Source organism: Lepidochelys olivacea (genome assembly GCF_965140295.1).
Source record: "Lepidochelys olivacea isolate rLepOli2 genome assembly, chromosome: 23".
Lineage (NCBI taxonomy): Eukaryota > Metazoa > Chordata > Testudines > Cheloniidae > Lepidochelys > Lepidochelys olivacea.
The window spans coordinates 3,872,443-3,884,491 of NC_140433.1; the positions used below are offsets into that span (position 1 = coordinate 3,872,443).

Consider the following 12,049-nt stretch of genomic DNA (forward strand, 5'->3'; position numbering starts at 1 on the left):
GGGAGGAAGATGGCGGCGGCGGCGGCTCGCGGGCTGGTTGTGGCGGCGGCGTGCGGGGTCCGCGCGCTGGGGGGCGGCTGCTGTCGGCGGCCCCGGGCGGCCCCGGGCCGGGCCCTGAGCGCGGGGGCGCCGCCGCAGGGCGCGGGGGTGGGGCTGGCCGAGGCGCTGCTGCAGGACAAGCTACGGCAGCACCAGCAGGTGAGGGGGCGGGGCCAGAGGGGAGGGGGCGGGGCTGCTCTTTGGGGGGGAGGGTGTTGGGGGGTGGGGGAAGGGGGGCTGTGGTGGGGGGAAGGTTGGGGGATGGGGGTGGGGGAAGGGGGGCTGTGGTGGGGGGAAGGTTGGGGGATGGGGGTGGGGGAAGGTTGGGGGGTGGGGGTGGGGGAAGGGGGGCTGTGGTGGGGGGAAGGTTGGGGGGTGGGGGTGGGGGAAGGGGGGCTGTGGTGGGGGGAAGGTTGGGGGATGGGGGTGGGGGAAGGGGGGCTGTGGTGGGGGGGAAGGTTGGGGGATGGGGGTGGGGGAAGGGGGGCTGTGGTGGGGGGGAAGGTTGGGGGATGGGGGTGGGGGAAGGGGGGCTGTGGTGGGGGGGAAGGTTGGGGGATGGGGGTGGGGGAAGGGGGGCTGTGGTGGGGGGGAAGGTTGGGGGATGGGGGTGGGGGAAGGGGGGCTGTGGTGGGGGGGAAGGTTGGGGGATGGGGGTGGGGGAAGGGGGGCTGTGGTGGGGGGGAAGGTTGGGGGGGTGGGGAGGGGTGGCCTACTTTTCAACACACCAGTTTTGGTTCATTGATTTCTGGTTCTACGCTCACCTTGTTTACCAGGCATTATCTTACCACAAGCCTTGAGTTACATCAGCCGGCCTTTTTGTTCGGACTCGTTCAGTCTTTCTGTCTCCTTTTCATACCTTTTCCCGTCAACACTTGATGTGTCAGGTTATTGTGATCTCTTATAAGCATACCCTCACTTTTTACAGATAAACTCACCATTGGGGTAAATCTGTTGGCCAAGTTATTACAACCGAGGGTGGGGTGTATGTGGGGGGAGGGGAGGAGAGGAGAGGACACTAGAAAATGGTTGAGGGAGCTTGGGATAGGGGCATTCGGGGGTGGAGGGAGGGAGAGATGGGGGTTATCAGTGAGTGGGGGCATGGGGAAGGGTGGTGAGGTGGGTTGTTAATGGGAAGGATCAGAAATGGCTGGGAGGGGATTAGGTGTGGGGGGGTTGTCAGTGGGGAGGGGGTTGAGGACTGGGAAGGGCATGGTTGTGGGGGGTGTGAGGGGGAAGGCTGGGGGTTGCCATCCAAAGGGAAGTGGGGCTGGGAAGTGGTGGGAAAGGAAAAGCGGAGAGGGAGGTTGTGAATTGGTTGGGAGGATGGCGTGTGGGGCGTTGAAAGGCAGGTTTGATGATAGGGTATGATGAAGTTGGCAAGCTTGGGGGCAGGTTTAGGGACAAGGGGAGTTGTCACTGGATGGGATAAGACCCTGTCTGGTATACTGTCAGAAATGGCCACCACTTGGCATTGAGAGGCAGGCATGACCTCAGCAGAAAGGTCATCAGGGTCTCTACCTGGCTGTCACAAGGTGGCGCTGCTGAAATGTACTTGAGAGTCCTTGGCAGAGTCAGCTTTGTCCTCTCACAACCCGGTGTGTCTCAGGCTCCAGAATTAATGCCAAGACCCCAAAACATCCCACAAGCAGGTTGTGGAAATTAGGATGTTCCACGGAAATCTGGGATGGGAGAGAATTCTTACTCACTGTCACTGTATTGTCCCCCTTGGCACTGGCACATCCCGGAAGGTTTGCCTGTTGCATCTCGCATGGTTTGGTCTGGTCAGTGTTTGGAGGAGAAGCAACCAGGAAAAACTCGGGGCGCTGTAGGGAGCTGTGTGGGTATCTCAATGGGGGATGTGCTCATCTGCCTGTGCCAACCTCAGTTCCCTGACATGGTACTAGGGAGTTCTGGCTGGTACAGGGAAGTTGCTCTTTTTCAAATGAGATCTAGCCCAGAAGTCTTGACCACCTGGAAGCATTACAGTTCTTATGGTAGTTTTCACAAAGGCAGCTGGGTGTTTAATCTTGGTCTTGTGACCATATTTCTGCTTGGGTAGTCATATTCTTCCATCCTGCGTTTCAGTGGGGTATCAGCCTTTACAGTGCCATTCAGCCTTTAACCACGGGAGTAAAAAACAGACCTATTGCTGGTTTTATAGTTGTTCCAGGTTTAAAATATCGGCGCTCTCAAATGGTTGCTAAACAAAATTGTATTCTGGTTAGGACTTGGCATTCAGATTTTAGGCTCTCGGGGGCAAACGTTTCCCCAGTGGTTCATTTTAACCCTCCAAAACGTAAGGGGAAAGTACCCTGGTAACGGGACTTTAAAGCAGTCTTGTAAAATTGTTAAGAAAACTTACCACGCTAAGCACAAAACCCCACTCCCCTGCCCTTTGCCAGGACATCTGATCACTAATGAAAAAACCTTGTATTTTACTCTCCCCAAACAAGTGGATGAGGGAAAAGTTTGCAAGTCTGATGCTATTTTCTCGAGGTCAGGGTCTTTTCTTCGGTTGGCACAGCATTTGACAGTTTGTGTTTGTGCCTCATTAATAGTGCAGGGAAACCTTAGGGGAGACCAGTCTTTCCCAGGCTGCGATGGCTGGACTAGATGTAGGGTCAGAATGGGGAGGGGGAAATGGTGGTACTTACTCTAGCAACCCCATCACAAGGAGCCATGCTGGGTGGCCATCAGGAGGAGCCATGCTGGGTGGATTGCACAAATCTTCCTCTTGCATGCTTGATCCGAATAAAAATAGGTAACGTTGTTGACATTTAATTGCCTCATTAGGATTCAGAGTTCCCTTTGGATAAATGAAGCAGTTAATGCTCCTTTTATAGCTGTTGTTTCAGGCAGTCTGCATATTCAGGCAGACTCCACTATATTGACTTAGTCATTTCACATTTTGAAGGATACTGTCTATACAGTAAAGGCTGAAGAATTTGCTAATCCGATCTCTGGCTAGATGATGTAATGGATCCTTTCCATCTTTAGTTTCTCTGATTATGTTAATTGCTTTCTTTATTCCTTTCACGGGGAGTTCTGTAAAAGGTTCTATAATCACGTTCTGGTACTAAACAGAAAGGCCAGTGGAATTTTTCCCTAGAGGTTTTGAGTCCAGTGAGTTAGTTATTTACCTGTGTGTGGCTCTCTTCTCTGTAGCTATGAACCCTAACTTCTGTAACTTTCACACCTGATAACTTAAATCTTTTCTCTTTCCCACCCTCCATGGGTAGTCAACAGAGGGAGGAGATGGGAAGGGGTCCAGTTCTGATGAGCAGCAGGAGAAGAAACAGAAGGAAAATACAGCCTATGCCAAGAAAATGGTGCTCCGGATAGCAGGGCTAATGGGAGCTGGTAGCGGGATAGCAGTTATCTATATTTTTGGTAAGCTGTTCCAATCCATTTGGGATAGAAATGTATTAACAATTCTATAAAAATGCCAGCAAATGTGTTATTCTCAGTGCCTTTCTGATTATTCTCTAGCAGCTGATTCCCCCTGCCCAATAACTGGCTATATTTTTATTACCTTTCTTCCAAGGATCTCAAGTCTTTTACAAAAACTAAGCTCACAACACCTTTGCAAGGTTGTGAAGGATAATTATTCCTATTGTATAGATGCTTACGGTGCATGCCAATGGCTTGCTACACAACAAGTCGGTAGCAGGGTCAGGAATAGAACCCAGGAGTTCTGTTCTTTCCATTTTTATTATTTATATTACCATGGTGTTCAGAGATCCCAGTCAGGATCAGGACCCCGTCTGTAGAAGGGGAGCTAATGGTACTGACCTCCTTTGTAAATGGTATACCCCCAGACTCATCAGATATTCAGTTCTTAAAGGAACACAGCATGGGAAATCTAACCCTGACATTCCTTTTATGAGTGCTACATAAATTACTTTGAGATCTCAGAGCACTAAATAAAGCTAGGCATTATTGTGCTAGATGCTGTACAAATACACATAGGTATGGTCCTTAGCCCCGAAAGCCTGCAGTCTAATCCACTAAACCTCCCTTCCTTGGTCTGTCTAGATACTTACATGACACACATCACTGTAGTATCCGACCTTCATGCAAAAGGTGTCTGGCCAGTCAGATTAGCCAGGAAGGGAGTTAGTTGATATCCCAAAACAGTACCAAGACTGCTGGGGTTTTTTTTAAGGGGTTCTTGTATTTTAATGGCAATTTTAAAAATGTTTTTCTGGAAACTTAGCATTGATATCTCTGGCATAGAACTGAGGCCCATTAGTGAGACAGTCTGTACTATTACAGTCTGTTTAGAATGTAGTCTTCCGTTTCCAGAGCTGTCAAGATGGAACCCTTCCTGAGCACTACCATCACTTAATGCTCTACTTATTGCACAAAGTCTCTCACAAATTAATGGAATGACCGCATCGCTGATTTGCATTGGGTGGTTTTTTGATCTGAACAAAGTGGGAAGGCAGGGACATCTTGTTCCACAACTTCTCCGGCCGGGGAAGTGAGAGGGAGTTTCTCTGCTGTCTGCAGAGATCTGTTTGTTATGTTGAGGCCTTCAAACATGTAATGTGGCCAGGTGTACACATGGGTCTGGTACCTGTTTGTAACAGTGTTCATGTTGCAGTGTTGGCTGAGAAAATGACTGACTACTTCTTCATCTTCTGTTTTGCTGGCAGGTAGTAATTCAGTGGACGAGCAAGGGGCTAAGGTAAGGTGCTTTCTGTGTTCTTTGGGTTTTGCTCCTCGTTATACAAGGGAATTGTCCGTAGAACTGCAGTGAGCTACAGTGCTGTTTGCTTGGTGAATGCCACAAGAGGGCGCTGTTTCTGTTTGACCACGTTCTGCAAGGCTGGTTATGTGTGCACCAGGAATCAATAATAATCTTTCCTGCATGAGCGAATGGTACAAGGTTAGGTTTATGGTTGGGGACGGGGGAGTGTCAATTAAATTAGCCAGGTACTCAGACAGTTATCGCTGTTCTCTTAGTAACTGGCCAGTTGAACATTGCTCGCTGGTTGTGATTTGGATTACTTCTTCCTACAAAGTGAGGAGGAGGAGAGAGGAACAGTTCTCAGCCTAAGCCAGAGAGTCCAGTTTTAAGATAGTCAGGCCCAGGGACCAGCCAAGAGGAGTGAAATAAGAATTGTTTCTGTGCACAGCTAGTGATTGCCCAGGTGCTGGCTTAGCCATAGGAGATCCCTGTAGTTCTATAGAGGTCGCTCACATTTGGCTGCGTGGACCTCTTCAGCACAGCAAGCCTAGTTACAGCATGGGGTGTGTGGGCGTGCGCATGCTCTGCCGTGTTGTCTTCTGGGGTTTTGTAAAGAACCTTCAGAGCATTCCATAGTAGCACCCGGTACACCCTTTAAATCCCATTCTTTCAGGGCTGAGTCCTGACAAGTGTCTTCTTCCCAGCAGGGGGCGTGATGGTATTGAGGGAGCTTTGAGGTATCCATCAGTGACATTGGCTTCAATTTCCACTGGGAAAGAATCAGAACAAAATTGATGTGTGGGTTCCTGGGGGTGTGTACAACGGGAAGGAATTATGTGCTAGGTAAAGTCAGGGTTTCTTGGTGTTGGGGGCAAACACTTTGAAATATCCTGGGTATTGGGTTTTCCCTTGAAACTCCACGATGTTGATTTGGGGGTATTGGGCTAGTTCAGGGATCTACGTTTTTGCTCGGCATGCGCTGTCCCAACGGGGAAGGTGGTCATGGATCAAATAGCTCAGCAAACTTTCCCGCACTGCATTCTAGATTCTCCCATTAGCGCTAATTCTGCTCAGTTGTTGAACACGAGAAGGGAGAGAGAGTTGCCCAGTTCCGATAGGTCTTGCTCAGTTTTTCATAAGACTTGCCCCTCCTCTTTTGCAGCTGTCAATGGCTGTGTCAGTTCTTTGCAGACTTCAACTGTTGCTCAGACTTGAGTGGATCTTACAAGCATAGCTGCAGGGAATTTCAGGTTCCTCACGCTCTCTGTGCTAACAACTAGTGGTTTGACTGCAGACGTCCGTCCTGTGCATGAAAGTGACTTGCTCTGTGTGTAGTCGAACTCTTCTGCCAAACGGTCCATCTCCTCGTTACAAATGGCGTTTCTGGGACTCTGTCGTTGACTCAGGGTGCAGGAGTCTTCAGTTGAACAGCCTGTTGCAGTTCTCATCCTACTCCCTGTTGAGATAGAGCTTGCTGTTACGCCTTCTCTGCCGCTCAGACCTTCTCTTAATCCAAAGAGGGTTGGTTTGGTGGCTTTTTTTATGGTAATATTTTAGTCTTAATCTGAGGGTTCAGCCACCAAATTAGCATGAAGTGCGGCATTGGTGTTTCAGAGCATAGACTGTGTCTGCAGCTGTCACCGTCTTCCTCTTGGCGTGTTCATGGGTCAATGGCCTTGTGCATCATGTTTTCCAGGGAAGCCTTCCGCACTTTTTGGGTCTCTTCGTAAATCAGCCCTTAGAAGTGTGTTATACCCTCATAACAATCCAGGTGATGAATAGTTTAGCAGTGCCTTGGATGTTTCTGTGAAGCACTTTCCAATGATGCTTTGTGCCTCCTTTCCGGAGTCCCTTACCTTTGCTGAGGTGCCATGGGGAAACCCTTTTGTGCTGGTGATGGGCAGTCCTGAATAAATAAGTCCTCTCTTTATTTTCATAGGAGAGATACCTAGGTGTTGCATCTCCATGATCTTTTCAGCACACAGCTGATACTGTCAATCCGAATGCCATTAAATGCCTGTTGCCTTGATGATGTGGTCACCAGTCTCCTAAAAAACGGTGGTGAGCTCCCCTGACTTATTTCGCAAAGGGATCATCAAACAGGTGGTGGCAGTCTCCTTTCACTACCAGGCTAGGCTGAATTTGAACCAGTGACCTGGAAGTGAAAAGCTCTTGCAACCCATTCTTGCTCCTGTGAGCCATCTGGTCATTTTGGGGAACTTTCCTCAACTCATGTAACAGGAGCAAATGAGTCTCAAAGTGTCATGGGAGAAGGGGGCGGTGTGGTACAGAATAGCTGCTGTCAGTGTTCCTAAACCTATATGGCTCCATCTGGTTTGTTAATGGGTGTCCAGATTGAGTAGGGAGGCTGAAAAAGTTGTCCGTTATCTTCCATTGGAATCAATCCATTGGGTCCCTAGCAGATCTGCTCAAGTCACATTGGCTTCTCTGGACACCCATTAACAAACCAGATGGAGCCATATAGATTTAGGAACACGGATAGCAGCTGTTGGAATTGGAAAAGGTTCAGAAAAGGGCAACGAAAATGATTAGGGGTATGGAACAGCTTCCGTATGAGGAGAGATTGAGAAGACTGGGACTTTTCAGCTTGGAAAAGAGACGGCTAAGGGGAGATATGATTGAGGTCTATAAAATCATGACTGGTGTAGAGAAAGTAGATAAGGAAGTGTTGTTTACTACTGCTCATAACACTAAGAACTAGGGGTCACCAAATGAAATTAATAGGCTGTAGGCTTAAAACAAATAAAAGGAAGTATTTCTTCACACAATGCACAGTCAACCTGTGGAACTCCTTGCCAGAGGATGTTGTGAAGGCCAAGACCATAACAAGGTTCAAAAAAGAACTAGATAAATTCATGGAGGACAGGTCCATCAGTGGCATCCCTAGTCTCTGTTTGCCAGAAGCTGGGAATGAGCGACAGGAGATGGATCGCTTGATGATGACCTGTTCTGTTCATTCCCTCTGGGGCACTTGGCACTGGCCACTGTCGGAAAACAGGATTCAAGGCTAGATGGACCCTTGGTCTGACCCAGTAGAGCCATTCTTATGTTCCAGGGAAAGCTGTGGAATGGTTTATGTGGCTCTGTTCGGAGGGTGTTTGTTTTCCCGTAGAACACTGCCGTCGAGTGTATTGTGTCCGGGGTAACAGCATATTAGGGTCATAGGCTTTTGGACTGATTTTTTCCCTTACGCTGCTGATCACATACAGCTCCCGCTGATTTAACTGGGATGCCTGGGTGCTCAGCCCTCTGAAAACCAGGCCAAGGGTCGAGTAATTAACAGGGGAAAAGACCTGTTAGAGGGTGTCCAGTCCCTGCCTCCCCACCTTGCTGACTCTCTTCCTGTTGGGCTGAAACTCATGTCATAGGAGCAAATGGGTCTGGAGGTGTTCTGGAAAAAGGGGGCTGCATTCTGAGACAGATGAAATTTCTTCCAGAGAGGTCACTTTCCTCTCTTTCTCATGCTCTACGGAAACTTACAATGGACTCTTCTCTTCCAGTGCAACAGGGAAACCCTGACCTTGAGCAGAGGGCTTTGCAAAAGTGGGTAAGAATGTTGGATGGCGTGAATGTTGAAAGGCTTACGTTGCTGTCTATCAGAGGGTGGCCTTTCCAAAGGAGTATGGCTAAGTGGCCCTTACCTCAAAGGGAGCAATGGGTGGAATGTCTGCCCCATTCCTCTCTGAAATTGGGAGCAGCTGGAGCAAATTGGCAGGAGTGTCCTGCCCTTTCTGAGGATAGAGTGCTGCATTTTCTATTTTATGTGGGGAGGAAGCTAAGGGAGTTCCTGGCTAGGCCAGGATAGTGCGTGGTGTTAGAACTGTTGCTACCTTGAAACCCCTTCTTTTGTCTCTCTGGCCAGTGCTTGCCACCTCTTAGGCTTGAGCATGTTCCTGTTTGCTGCCCGTGTTTTCCTGTGTCCTGAGACTGTAGACAGAAGCTGGGAGAACGTCTGAGTGAAAGTTCCCACAGATGCATTACGATCTGTATTACAACCCGCACATGCTGCCATGGACATGTGAATGGGCCTTGCTGATGGGCTTGTGGGAACTCGCCTGACTGTGGCCTCTTCCACAGCCTACCTGTTACCTTCAACACCCCATTGTTCTTTGAAGGGCTGGGAATGGCCAAGTCTTCGAGTGGGCAGTTCTTGTAACGTGTATCTATCTGCACCTCTCATTTCCTCCCTTTGATGATGTTGGGGTCAGCTGTAAGAGGGGAGCACTGGGTGAATTGGTGGCTCTCCGGGATTCTCCCCTGCTCCTGGTGGTTTTTAACCATTGAAAGAAAATGTTGTTTTCATGTCTTCCTGTGTATTAGCTCTGCTTGCACCCATGTTTGCTGGACCGGGTATCCAGACCAAGCTTTCTTTAAACTGGTTCTCTGTGCACTTTCCCTGGCATGCCCTGTGTACTGTTTTACCCTTGTCCTGCCTTCCATCATACAGTGACTGGAAACGGTGTCTCAGAGCAGCCCTGTTAGTCTGTATCCGATGAAGTGAGCTGTAGCTCATGAAAGCTTATTCTCTAATAAATTTGTTAGTCTCTAAGGTGCCATAAGTACTCCTTTTCTTTTTACGAATAGAATACAGACTAACACGGCTGCTACTCTGAAACCTTTCAAAGCAGCCCATTAGTGAGGCTGCAGTTAGCTCTAGCTCTTGCTGCTCACTCTCACTAAATGGAAAGTAAATCTTTGTTCAAATACATACAGCATTTGTAGGAAGATGAGAGCCCTTGGCTGGCTTTTTTCAATGGAAAGTGGGTCCCTGCTCTAAGGATTTGGTAGGAATTTGTTTCTCCTTTACTGTCCCCTTGGGAAATTTATACATGTGCCACGGATCCTTTTGAAGCTCACCTTGCAGAAGGGAGTAGATTGCTGGGCTTTCGTGTGTCTGGCTCCTGGAGGGGCACTTTCCCCATTGCCTATGTAAAAATCTCTCCTTTTTTAGATCCGTCCTATGTTACGGGAGAGCTTATTCAGATTGTTTTTTGATATGCAGCACGAGCCATGAGCCCAGCTGGGGCATTAAGGTGTGAATTGCTGCAGTGGTTATGCATTGCATATCCTCATGGCTTTCTGTATGGGGGAGAATGGCTTTCTTTTTTGAAGTGCCTCTTGGCTTCCTGGCTACCCTTTAAATGCAAGGCTTGTTTGATGTTCAGGCAAAGCTCCCAATTCCTCACCTTGTTGTGAATAGGGGCTAATTGTCATGGGGGGAAGCGACCCATAATATCCCCCTCTGGTGCAGCTGAGGACGGCACACTTCCCCGGTATCCTCAGGTGAATGACTTCACTGCCCTGGATGGGAAGTTGGAGCCTGTGTGCTGACAACACACTTCTCTCACATCCCTGCAAATATCCCTTCTCACCTTGGTTAGGTAGCAGGTCTCGTTGCTGTCGGCGCATGCCCTCTGCCAGTGTGAGAATCAGCCATGCTAACAAGTCTTTTCTGGTATAACTGGACTCTTTGTAGAGCCCATGGGCTGTTGAAAATCATCCCTGAAATACAAGGAGTTTGTGATCTGAGGGTAATTGTGACAAGATTGTTCCATTCCTACCCCCTCCTTCAACTGGGGAATGGCGGGGATCGGCTCCTGCATTTACACAGTACAGGACACAGGTGCTGTCTGTACATCACAGTAAGCGCTCTGCTGGTCCCATGGGAGACTGATGCTGCGTAACCGCGATGCCTCTCAGGCTACGGGAGGGGCTGCACTGGGCTGCCTTCTGTTCCTAGAGAATTTCAGATGGGCTAGAGGTGCTGCTGGGATTATTCCTGTGCTGACCTACTTGTCAGCTTCAGGAATCTGTGCGTGTCCTGTAGACACTTGCTCTTGGGAGGGAAGAGAGAGTCTGTGTTCTCCCTTTGCCCGCAGGTGCTAGCTCTGTCTAGATTGTTATGTAGCAGAGATGCCACAGAGGCCTTCACCCAGCTTAGCTGTTCTTTGATGTAACTGCAGACCCGTGTTTCTCATAAGCGCTTCGCGATGCAGTTACTTCGTTGCTTTCCTCTGTGGCAGTAAAAACCCCTTTGGCTTTCTTAATGATCCTGTCTGCTTAAATGTCATATTCATGTGACTTGCCATAATGAGGTGTCTGGCTGGTAGCAGCAGAGCAAATGTGCCTGATTGGAAAGGCTTGGCACACTTCCCATCTCCTCGAGAGTCACATGGCATCACATAATTGTATCTGACTTGTCTGGTCACCTCTCTCTTGGCTGGCTGTAAAATGGGAGAGCTTTTGATCTGTCTCTTTTCCCGCACAGCTCTGCTCATGCTCCCTTTTTTTGGCTTCTAGACTGGGACTCGATCTGTTTGTTACAGTCCAGAGAAGAGCTTCCTCTTTCCTGGGAACTTTAAAATGTGAAATATGGGTGTTGAAAACACCCCAGCTGCTGGTGGCTTCCTTGGAAAAGCTGGATCATGCCAGCAAAGAACAAACCTGCAGATGGGATGTAAAAGTCTGGAGCAAAGGAAGGGTGTTGGGACCAGATCTTTTCAGCAGATGTCGTGAGATGTGCTTGTGGAATAAAGGGATGTGACGCGTTGGGTAGATGAGATGTGACTTGAAGGTGCAAATGAGGAAAACAGGGAAAAGGCATCCAAAGAATTCAATGGCCTGGTCCTGTTCCCAGGGTGTTCTGACTCTTACGTGAGCATAAATACGCAGGCAGCTAGTGTATGCTAAATGGTAGTATTAACCCTGTTTATTACCATAGTGCTTATGGGCCCGCCAAGATCAGGCGCTGTTGTGCTAGGCATTATGCAAACACAGGATTGTCCTGAAGCTGTTGTTGAAGATCGTTACAAAAAGTTATTCTCCTTGAGGCTGTTAAACCGGCTGTTCCAGAGCTGCTCCCCCATAAAGTCTTACACACAATCACTGTGGCAAAGGATGGTCCTTGTTTGTGGAAAGTAGGTTACTTAGATTGGAACAAGGGCAATCTTTTTGTTCTGTGTTTGTACACGGCTAGCACCATGGGGTGCTGCTTCATAACTAGGGCTCCTAGGTGCTACTGTAATACACCGAATAGCATTAAAAATGTACAGCACCTAACACAATGGGGTCCTGCTTCATGCCAAGGGCTCCTAGGGGCTATGGTAATACAACTAATAAAACCTGGCCAAATTCTTTTGGAAGCTTCACATTTTCCCTGTTCCCGATTTTCTTTGGGGTTCAGCCATCAAGAGAGTGAATGCAGGCCGGCAAAAGGCAGTAGCTCGCACTTTGAGAACTCCTTTCTTGTAGGTGAACATGGACGTTGACTGGGGGTGACATATGCGAAGGACT

General features: G+C 48.8%; 1 protein-coding gene across 1 annotated transcript in view; it reads left to right on the plus strand.

The window, feature by feature from the left end:
• TIMM50 (translocase of inner mitochondrial membrane 50) overlaps positions 1-12,049 on the plus strand; it is a 45,853-nt gene continuing 33,804 nt past the window's right edge. The window contains exons 1-3 of the mRNA XM_084612516.1: positions 1-198; positions 3,282-3,432; positions 4,701-4,732. Coding sequence (XP_084468642.1) covers positions 10-198; positions 3,282-3,432; positions 4,701-4,732 — 372 coding nt within the window. The 5' untranslated portion in view covers positions 1-9. The remainder of the gene's footprint in view (positions 199-3,281; positions 3,433-4,700; positions 4,733-12,049) is intronic.